This window comes from Zea mays, chromosome 2 (assembly GCF_902167145.1).
Source record: "Zea mays cultivar B73 chromosome 2, Zm-B73-REFERENCE-NAM-5.0, whole genome shotgun sequence".
Classification (NCBI taxonomy): Eukaryota; Viridiplantae; Streptophyta; class Magnoliopsida; order Poales; family Poaceae; genus Zea; species Zea mays.
In genome coordinates this window covers 4318095-4329664 of record NC_050097.1, presented here as the reverse complement: position 1 = coordinate 4329664, position 11570 = coordinate 4318095, and the positions used below count along the sequence as shown (strand labels likewise).

Below are 11570 nucleotides of genomic sequence, written 5' to 3'. Positions count from 1 at the left end.
ATGAAGTCATGAAGGTGCGATGCATGGTGCGTGCATGTGCGTGCTCATCGTCAAGTACGCTTTTTTCGTTTATTCAGCTTAAGGAAACGTACTTGCATTGGTTAGCGGCCACCGGTTTAGCTATGGTGCATCGCGGTCACGAGCGCAATAATGCACACAACCTTGAGGTTGTGAGTTCGAGTATATTAGATTATTGGAGTTTTAGAGTCCAAAATATAAATATACTTGCATTGGTTAGCGGCCACTGGTTTAGTTATGATAAATTTTAGTTAATATTAAAAAGTATAATTTCGAATACATTAGATTATTGGAGTTTTAGAGTCCAAAATATAATTATACTTAATAAACAAAAAGATTATAATTAGAGTCCAAAATATAAATATACTAGGTATAAATAAACAGTGACTTGATGATTCTATAAAGTACTCCGTACTTCCATAGGGTGGGTTACTTATGTGCAGGATACTTGCGTCACGGAGTTTGAATAAACAAAAACAAAAAATATCTAGATGAATAAATAAATCAGTCATAAAAACAAAAAAACTAGATGAAAAATAAATCTGGACGGACAAATCAGCGACATAAACGAAAAATATGGACAACAAAAAAACAAATTAGTGACAAAGACAAAAAAATATTGAACGTCCACCATGGGGCTTGAACCCACAACCTCAAGGTTAAAAGCATTGCACTCTACCAACTAAGCTAGACATGCTTTGTTGTTACACATCCGAGCTCGGCACCACGTTGGCGCCACGTCGTTAAGGTTGTGCCAGCGTAGCACGTACCTCGGCGCCATAACCTATGGCGCCGAGATGTGTTACCTCGGCGCCATAAGCTATGACGCCGAGCAAAGAGTCCAAAAATAACATTAAAATTTTTTAAGGTCTAAACGTGATTTTTTTTTTGAAAAGGACAAAATACAAAAAAAAATCGGCCGGATTGACCGATCGGCAGTCGAACCGACCATAGGGCTGAGCCGACAAACGCTTCCACCATCTCGATCAGTACCGACCCACGTTAGAAGGGGCCTGACCGCCTGAGTTAAGACTTCAATGGCGTGATACCGAAGGAATTACTCATGATGTATTACCGCCTTGCCCGCATGGCGGGGCCTCATCTTGGATCCGGAACTACAGCCAACGGTGTGGTACTGACGTACTGTACTAAGTACGCATGGGGACGATTCACTAAACTGTCAGCAAGTATTCAGCCGACCGCGGGGAAGGCCATAGACCAGTCCTCTACTCCTCTCCCAAGCCTGACCAACGGCATTCGTTCGTTCGTTCGTTCGTTCATTATCCAACGTGTGAATCGGGCAGCTGAACCTTTCCTGAATCCTGATTGATTTGGATCCTTCAAAAGAACAGCCACCACGCACGGACGCATGCGCTACGTGGACAATGACATGACATAGAAGCCGCGAGCAGCTCTACTGCCAGTGCCACCCCATGTAACACCGCGACGGCAACAGCAATAAACCAGCCGGACGGCGGTGGTCCGCGGCGAGCGTACGTGGAGACGACGGCGGCGACGGCCGGCCGGCCAATAACTGCGTTGGCTAGCGTGCGCGCGCGTACCTGATCAGTGATCGGCCCCCCGGCCGGGCCGCCGCGCCAGTGCATGGCGAAATTAAGTCCGGCAATGGTGGCAGAGGGGGACAGATCTCGACGGGAAAGATTGCGTCTTTGTCCAGGGCCGTCAACTCTGACAGCGAATCGACGCAAGATGCTAGCTGCTGCTGCTCCTCCTCCTCCTCCGGCTGGATGCATGGTGATGACACTGATATCACCGTCGATCCATCCATCTGGGGGCAATTACTGAGGCTGCTGCCTGAGTGGCTAGTTACGCCACTGGGATGTTGTCATTGATAAATCACACATCCCGTACTTAATAATTGGACCCAGGTTCCTGCGAAACAGTGTCTTCTTTTTCTTTTCTGTCCGTGCACCGAATTTGATCCAACGGTAGTACTCGTACCTTTTTTTACGAGGGCACCAGATTTTTTTTAAATTTTTTTTTTTACTCCTATACATGTCTCATGAAGTTCTTCTGTTCGTGGTGTTCCAAAGTTCAGGCATTTCTTCTTTGTATCTACATTGTGAACTCCGAGCATGCTAGCTCCCCACCCGGCCACCCCCCAGTCATATGTACGAGAATGCAGTGTGCTTATCGCTTCGTCTACATCATTACTGGTCGCTAAACAAAAGTTGTTGTTGCTGCAAATAGAATGTTGCTGGATCACACTACGTCTCTGTCTACGCAATCATTCATCCCTTTCGGAAGGAATTCCATGCATGCCTGCCTTTAGTTTTTTTTCTTTTTCTTTTTCCGTGCACCTGAGTGAACCTGTACCACTCACCTAAGCGCGCCATTAGGCACTAGCCTCGTTTAGGAGTGGATAACGAGTCAGCTCGGCTCGGCTCGGCTTGACCGAGCTCGAGCTGGCTCGTTAAGGAAACGAGCTGGCTTGGCTCAACTTATTAAGCAACCGAGCCAGAGAACCAACTCGGCTTGGCTCGTTTGTGAGCTCGAGCTGGCTCGTTTAGCTCGTGAGCCACAACAAAAAATAATATACATGTGTATATACAATAACTAGTCGGTTGCCCGTGCGTTGCGACGGCTTACAACAATACCCACGTAAACTATCCATAAAAAAAATTTAAGATTTTTATTGATTGTCTCCCCTCTCTGTATAATATATTTTTTTATTTTGGCTAACTGATGTTATTGTTTACTCCATGCAAATATGTCTTGGTACAACACGGCCAATGAAGTGAGCGATTAGAAGAGAGTTCACAACGGTTGACTGAATGAACAGAGATTATAAAATAACATAATTCCATCATACAAAGACCAAGTAAGAGAAAGTTTGTGAGATCAAGTTTATAAAATAAGTCCCATAAAGTCAAACTTATAAAAAAGATAGATCAAAATATAGAGTGATTGCTAAAGTCAGACATCAATAAAAACCGGATGCGCTTCATATAAATTATGCTACTTCGTAGCAATTACTAACGTTTAAAACCAACAAATAACCTTTCATTTTGCTGTTAGTGTGACAAATCATTGCTACTCCATCCAATTCAGCAACCTCAAATACCATGTAGTCTATTGCGCCAATGTGGTCTCAGAAACGAATTAATGCTTGCAAGAGCAAAGAACGTCGTGCCGTGTTTGGGCTGTAGCCTCGGACCGTAGTGCTGGCCCGACCCGACACGATTATTTTTTTATTTTACAAAAAACATATATACCTATATACAATTTATATTCAATATTAAAAACATATTGGCGTGATGTTCTACTGGTTAGACAATTTCACTTAGTGTCTCTCGCCCTTCTTCCAATAGGGCATGAGTTCGAACCCCACCTCCTGCACCGTTTTCTAACATTTTACGATGATTTAATTAAATGGATCGACGAGCTAGTACTCCATCCAATTCAGCAACCTCAAACACCATGTAGTCTATTGCGCCAATATAGTCTCAGAAACGAATTAATGCTTACAAGAGCAAAGAACGTCGTGCCGTGTTTGGGCTGTAGCCTCGGCCCGTAGTGCTGACCCGACCCGACACGATTATTTTTTTATTTTACAAAAAAATATATACCTATATACAATTTATATTCAATATTAAAAACATCTTAGCGTGATGTTCTACTGGTTAGACAGTTTCACTCAGTGTGTCTCACCCTTCTTCCATCAGGGTATGAGTTCGAACCCCACCTCCTGCACCGTTTTCTAACATTTTACGCTGATTTAATTAATAAATGGATCGACGGGCTAGCCCAACACAGTTAGCAGGCCGGCATGACGTGCATGTGCCATAGTTGTGGCCCGCGTGCATCTAGCCCATATCGGACGTCGTTACGCTGATTTAATTAAATGGATCGACGGGCTAACGGGCTGGCCCGACATAGTTAGCAGGCTGGCATGACGTGTTTGTGCTATAGTTGTGGCCCGCGTGCATTTAACCCGTGTCGAGCGTCGTTTGGCATCTATAGACGCGCAGCGGATTAATTTGAAATAGCTGTGAGGGGTTATTTGTAAAAAATGACGCATGACGACCGTTGAAACTGGTGCTTTAAGTATAGTATAGATATAATCAATTGCTAGTTAATTTCATATTAATTTAACACCAGAAAAGACTAACAATACTCATAATTTTATACATCGCATCATTTAAATCCTGAATTAACATAGTTCATCACTTATTAATTCATCCAATACATATAGCTTTTTTTTGCAGATAAATGCTAGCTCATTCGAGCTAACGAGTTGGCTCGAGCTCATGTCGAGCTGGCTTGTTAACGAACCGAGTTGAGATGTTAACTCAGAAAATTGAAACGAGCCGAGTCGAGCCGAGCCGAGCTGACCACGAGTCGAGCGAGCTCACGAGCCACGAGTATTTTGTCCAGCCCTAGCCTCGTCCCTCGTCCGTGCTGGTGCAGGCCTCTCCCCCAACCAAATCTCTTCGACGTACGCACACGAGGTATATGGACTGTTTGGTTAAGTTTTTTTCTAACCAACTTTTTTGAAAATCTGGCTGCGGGGAGAATCTGAGTATCATTACGATTACGTGTGGAGGAAGATAAAGTAGTTTATAGGGCTCAGGATCAAGAAAGTGACGGATTCATACTATTACAACGACTCAACCAATTATGTGTTTATGTTGATTTTGGATGATTTTTGCCCCAACGAAATTTATAGAAGCTGACTGAAAAGCTGAGCGTTTGGCAGTCCGCAGTAGCTTTTGGTGGCCAGAAGCCGAAACAAAAAGGTATATAGTGCTATCGACATGGGACTCGTTGCTGAACAGTTGTACCTCAAATCTCCTCGATCGAGAGATTATTTGAGGAATTGAAAATGCACAGATTAACGACCCCGGCCCATTAAGACACCGAAATTTCGAAGCGGAATTTCACAGGAACCGATTTATTTTACATAAAAATCGTGGATAACCCTGGGAAAATATAGCATTCCAGAGGGGAGGGGTCGAGGGGAGTTGAAAGTCAAAATCATACATGATCGCTGTCTGTCAATAGTTTAAAACTAGCCAGGGAGGTAGATGTTTACAGACTGTTCATTTAGTTTTAATTCATACCGATTTCTACAGCTTTTACAATATTTTTGTCTCTATGTATTGTAGCTGCAGCAGTTTAAACAGCCGGATTTTAGTTGTCATGTAGGCGCGAACGTTGCTTGAAGGAGTAAAATAACTTACTTCTACACAGCAGAATTATCCCCTGGACCATAGCAAATCATTAGAGCCTCACACAACTTGTTTTTTGGTCCGTGGAAGTAAATAGTAAACCGATAGAGATCTCTGAACGCTAGACGCCACAAGAATTCAGGTACCTAGGGAAGCTCGACGCAATTGGTTAGAACTGAACTGAACCATGCGAGCGAGCAATGAAATATAAAGCCATAAAGGAAACCAAAAAAAAAAAGAACAGGGAAATTGTTGGTGAAAACCTGGAAGTGCGTTCATAAGTGGCGTCGTCGGAGATGTCGATCGATGTGTTCACCACTTGACCTGCACCTTTTCGAAAGGTCGATCGGCGGAAGAAGAAGAAGGAAAAAAAAAAGGCGACTTTTCTCTTGGTCTCTCTTATTGGAGAAGACTCCCTTGGCCGCTCCGTGGTACATTCCGGCCTACCTTCTCGGTCGATGCCAGTACTACTCACGATACCGTGTACCTCAATCCACAGTTCTGTCAAGCTCGTTTGCCTTCTTTTTTTGTAGCCAAAATCTTGACTTTTTCCACACTGTTTTCATGTAGCAGTAGAAAAGGACGCCGCCCAAATAAAGGAACAATTTTTTTTAAAAAAAAATGGAACGAATTACAGCGGCCCTGGTCTCCAGGAGATGTGTGGAAACATGATGTAGAATGGATAGTAGTAACATATCTGCAGATACAAGCAAATTCAAACAGGAAACACTATACTCATATACTAGTATCTTTCTCTTCCGATCAATCAACAGAATAGCCTTTGCTGTTCGCTTGGCAAGCCAATACAATCAATACAAGCGGGGGAAAACACAGCCACGAGAACAGGCGAGAAGAGAAGAAGAAAAATTCTTACTAGCGAGGAGAAAGAGAAGAAAGGGAAGCAGGGAGGGAGTAGTAGTAGGAGTAGTGGTAGTAGAAATACTGACACGTAGGCTCCTCTCTTCTCCTTCTCATTCTTCTCCACCTCGCTCGGCACGTACGTCGTCGATCATGCACGCGTCCTCCCGGCAACGGCGGGCGCGGCGCCTGGGCAGTAGAGCAAATGACCGCCGCCGCTCGATCGATAACGCAGGCAGGTAGCTAGGCCCGCGCGGTGGCTGGCGCTCATCGGTTGTGCAGCGGGTTGGGCCCCGTGGGCACGCGGCGCTTGTCCTCGTCGACCATCTCGCCGGCGCGCCACCGACGGCCGAGGCCGATGCTGACGAGGCCGACGACCACGACGTCGAACGCGCCCCGCCGCTGCTCTCCTGGGCCGCCGCCGCCCCCCGAGGCGTCGGGCACCGCGCGCGACTCGGCGACGCACGCGAGGAGCAGTAAGCACGCGAGCACCGCGGCGCGGGACCACCGCCTTCTCATGCCAGGCCCAGCGCGCGTAGCGGCGGTGCGCGCCAGGCGGCCGGCCGGCAAGCTTAACTAACAAGCCGGGGCGCGTGGGTACGGCGGTGACGTGTGGATCGAGCTCTAGTTAGCGGTGGCGGTAGCACTATACTAGCAGAGAGGCGTCGGGAGGAGCGGAGAGAGGAGGAGGTAGGCGGCCGGATTCTTGCGGTGGGAAACAAAACAACAGAGGCTGGAGGAGCGGTAGAGTGGAGTCAAAGCGGGGTAAAAGCTCGGAGCTGCAGCAGGGTGGGTAGCTGGCTGCGGTTCTCGCGATGCTGCTGCAAGCCTGCAAAAAATGGTGGGGGTTTATGTAGGTGGTGGTGGTGCTCGGCCCAATCCATGCCTGCCTCCGTACGTCCACCGTGGAGACGAGAGGAGGGAGATGGAGGCAAGGGCAGCTATCTATTCTAGGGGCCAGTGCGGGGATGCCACCAAACCGCATTCAAGGATCTTCAATTCTCTGCGCCTCCCTGCCAGCCAGCCAGCCCCCGTAGCCGTAGCGGTAGCCAGCCGTGGGCAGGAGAGAGAGAGAGAGAGTAGGAAACGCCCACACCCAGACCAGACCCAGGCCAGGCCACTTTGCACAGAGCGAAAAGGCACGGAGAGGTGGAAAGTTTGGTGAGGATCAGGGGGGGCCCAACGCAAACGCACAGACCATCTTCCTCTCTCCCAAAGTCACCCTCTGTCTCTCTCTCTCTTCGCCCACAAGGACGGACCCGGACCCGGACGAGGAGGATCATTTGGTTTGAAAAGGCGGCCACGTTTTAATTTTTCCTTTAGCTTCACACCATGGTGAAACTGGAGTGCAACCACCACGATGTCAGCACAGCAAGTTACCCCAAGCCTCAAGTTTCTTTCTCCAGCTAGCCATGCCTTTCTAATTTCTCAAGGTTCAGGATGATCGAAACGTGGAAGAACGAGAACGCCATGCATGCTTATTACAGGTTTTACCACAGCAGGTGCAGGTGCGTGCATGGGTATGGCCACGCGTACGTACGGTCGTTCGTTGCATGCGCGTACTACGGCTTGTATTGTGATCAACTGATCATGGCTCATGAATGGAGGAGATAAGAGGGGGCAAGAGATCGAGAGAGCGCCAGAGGGGGGGCAGTGTCGACGTCGATGAATGAAACAGAGGTTTGCTCATAAATGGAGACAAGTTTGTTTGTAGCAGGGTCGGGTTGACGACAAGAGAGAGACGCGGCAGGTACATACACGACATGCAGATGCAGTACGGTAGACAGCGTGTGCAAGTAGGACTATATGTATACATACTATACGTGGATCGCACGTCTGGTTTAGGTGGAGCTGAGCTTGCATCTTTGTCATAGTGTTGGACATTTGTTGCAGTAGTTGTATTTGGACAGCTATAACAGCATCAGTCCCAGCAGGTGAGGGATTCAGAGGAGTATTCATCTCCGGTCCTAGTGGTTGGTTAGAAGCTGAATGAATTTAGGCAGAATTTTGGTTTGTTTGTTTTGTGTATAGGCTGAGATAATTATTCTTACAAGATAAACCCACAAGGATAAGATATAATCTTTTTAAGGTAAGATGGGTCCATATGATAGATCTATTTGTTTTTTTCATATACAGGGATAATCTATCTTTCTAAATATTTTTTTCCTATGTATGTAGATGCAATTGTGGATATTACTCCACAAACCATCAAACTCAATCAAAGAACTAAATAAAACAGTTATCATAAGAACATACTTTGTTTTTGTTCCTAAGATTAGGTCTCCTATTCCTACATGTCACTTTAGGTACAGAATTTCAAAGTGTGAAATCATATTTTGCCTTTACAAAAGAAGAGATAAGAATAGTGAGAGTAAAGCATCAATAGATGAGAAAAAGATTAAGGGAAGTATAGAAAGAATCAAAGTAGAAAAGATAAGTAGGTAAAGGTTTGTCCAGTTCTATCTAGGTTACATCATATGGTCAACATTACTCTAATATCATTTCTGTCACGCCCGGGCCAAACCCGAGTGCATCTCAAATGTGTGCTAGGATCAAGTCTCACACATATGATGACTCATGGTACAAAAATGAATGTCACGTCTTTACTATATAATAGGAGTTATATACAATATAACTAAATAATTACATCATACGAAGACAACGATCCTCCACAACCATAGTTGACTAGTAGGAGACGACGACCTATACCACTCAAGAACTCATCGCGACATCTTTCATGCTCCTCATCTTGTGGTACTTGTCCTTGACCTGGGGTGTGAATACAACAAGGGTGAGCTGTGGGGGATAGACATCCCCCGGGTCCACTAAAAGAGTAAAAGACCTCACGAAAAGGCCCAAGGGCCCAATAAATCGTAAGGTCATTCTTTCGTGGGCCTGGGGAGATACAACCAGCAAAGCAGAGCGACATGAGGCCGGATTGGAGCAAACCCGGACGGCCCACAACGTCGAGCGAGAGATCGCAACAGAGATCCGACTTTCCCGCGCTGGAGCCCCCATGCAACGGAGCCGTGCGGGGATAAGTCGGCAGGGTTACGTGGAGATAAACTCAAGCAGTTCACTATCTTTTAGCTACTCGTTGTTATCATATCCACATGTATTGCCCCACGGTCGAGTATATAAGGCCTAGGGGCACCCCTTCAGAACGATCGACCCTATTACCTAGCCACCCACGTCAACTCTCTGTATTCTCAATCCAGGGAGCCCTCTTGTAACCACATTCACCAAGCATACTCACCAGGACGTAGGGTATTACGCATTTCTAAGCGGCCCGAACCTGTAAACCTTGTCCACCGTTCCTCATGCAATCGGCACGAACCATTTTGCTACAATCGCCGACACCGTCCTACTCCTAAAAACACCTTGAGGGGCAACCCCGGGTGTGCGGTCGGACCCAAAACACCGACAGCTGGCGCGCCAGGTAGGGGCTGTGTCGACGATCCAAGCTAGCTCAATGGCCGTCACCTTCTACAGCAAGATCACCCTGCGTCCTGGATCCGTATTCTGCTTCGGAACAATCTCATCTGTAGCGGATGAAGAAGGAATTCTACACCGTATCGCGGATCCGCCGGAAAAGAAGTCTCCTCCAATGAACTCCGAAAATGCCGGAGAAGCGCAACCTCCAGCTCTCCAGAAAAAGATCGTCTCCGGAAAGTCGGGGGCCGAGAGCTCGCTGACCCGGAGAACTCCACTGTCTACTTCTCCGACAACAGAATGGACACAGATCGCGAGGAAGAAGGAAACCAGGGGGAAGCAAGTTGTTCTTTCCGTTCCTCCGCCCTCAAAGGAGAACGGAAAGAAGATCGCCACGACAGCAGCACCATTCTATCCCGACGTCCTCTTCATCGGGAGGGTGGAGTCACCTACCATCTCCGATGACGAGCCGACTGCACCCGGAGAAGAACCGCTTCAACGAGAATCCCGCCGACGGAGGAAACGGCACAGGAACGTTCGACGACATCACGCAGCCGGAGAACGGGATCCGGAGCAACCTGTCTCGCGAGACGAGGTCCCGGAGATAGGAGAAACTCCAGAAGAGCGCGTCTTCAGAGAATGAAGGAATTCCCGACGACGTGATCGCCGCCGGGCTCAGGAACAAGCCGAGCAGGATGCAAGGCAACGCCGGGAGAACCCATTCTTCGGGCGCAACCTGAACCCTGACTTTGCCCGAGCCATGAACACGCCGAGCGAAGTCGGAGGAGTACTAGCTCGGATAGCTGATGGACTCCCTCGGACTCCTGACGCTGAAGGCTACCGACGACTGTTCACTCAGGCGGCCAATCATCTTCTAACGCTTGCTCACCCGCCGAACGATCTACGACACGCCATCAACAGTCGCCGAGACGCGCGAAGCTCCATCAATGCTTCGCGCGAAAGGCGGCATGAGAACGAGATTCGCTGCCGGGAGGAGTACGACAGGGATCATGGCATCCCGGCTCAGAGCCAGGCCACCAGAACTGAGTCGGCAACGGCTTCAACTGGCGGTACCACCCGGGGACAGTCGAGGAACCACAACTCCCCTCCCCGGGACAGACATTGTCCCCGACGACAGGAGGACACGTGCGGAGTGTCCGCTCTTACTCCGCGCCTTAGGGCCATTCAATGGCCTCCCAACTTCAAGGTATCCAATGTCGATAAATATGAACCTAAGCAGGATCCAGGGGGTTGGCTAGCCGTCTACACCACCGCTGCTCGAGCTGCCGGGGCGTCCGAGGACGTGATGACCGCGTATTTACCCATCGTCCTTGGGCAAGACACGCTGCAGTTGCTGCAACATCTACCCCGACACTGCATCGACGACTGGGGGGACTTCAGTCGATGCTTCACCGCCAACTTCCAGTCCCTCTCCGACAAGCCGGCGCAACCGTGGGACCTCAAATCCATCAAGCGTCGGGGGGATGAGACTCTCCGGTCGTACCTCAAAAGGTTCCAGACCATGAGAAATCGCATCCCCGAGGTCACGGAGGCGGCCGTGATCGAGGACTTCTACAGAGGATCCAACGACTCGGCCTTCGTCCGAGCCATACTACAGAAGGCACCGACTACCTCCGAGGAGCTGTTCCGAGAAGCCGATCTCTACATAATCGCCGACGAGCGGGCTCAGGACCTCATCGGAGGAGCAAAGCCCGCACCGGCAGCACCACGACGCGACGCGAACCAGCAACCCGACAAACGCTGGGAGAAGAGGCCTCGCGAAGAAGTGCACGCCGCCGGACCACCTGCCTCTCGCGCCCGAGGAGGACCTCGCGGAGGCGAACGTACACTAGACGACATCCTCGACACCCAGTGCCCGTACCACAAGGACATGCGCCACACTCTTCGTAACTGCCGAGATTTCAAGCACTCCATCGGGCACGGCCGACCCTTCCAACCTCTGCCTCCTCCTCCGCCGAGGGGAGGACCAGATGAACTACGACAACCCCATCAGCAGGAGGAGGGGGGAGGAGGAGGAGCTTTCCCGCGCGTGGACAGAGAGGTCAACGT

At 48.9% G+C, this 11570-nt stretch overlaps 1 protein-coding gene across 1 annotated transcript; it reads right to left on the bottom strand.

The window, feature by feature from the left end:
* Window positions 1–5804: 5804 nt before the first annotated feature.
* LOC100274909 (uncharacteized LOC100274909) lies at window positions 5805–7086 on the bottom strand. The gene has a single exon (XM_008670537.2). The coding sequence runs from the start codon at window positions 6585–6587 to the stop codon at window positions 6336–6338; it is 252 nt and encodes an 83-aa protein (XP_008668759.1). The 5' UTR covers window positions 6588–7086; the 3' UTR covers window positions 5805–6335.
* Window positions 7087–11570: the final 4484 nt, after the last annotated feature.

Excerpts from the sequence above, each read along its gene's own strand:
- LOC100274909 (XM_008670537.2), bottom strand. The coding sequence starts at position 6,587 with ATGAGAAGGCGGTGGTCCCGCGCCGCGGTGCTCGCGTGCTTACTGCTC.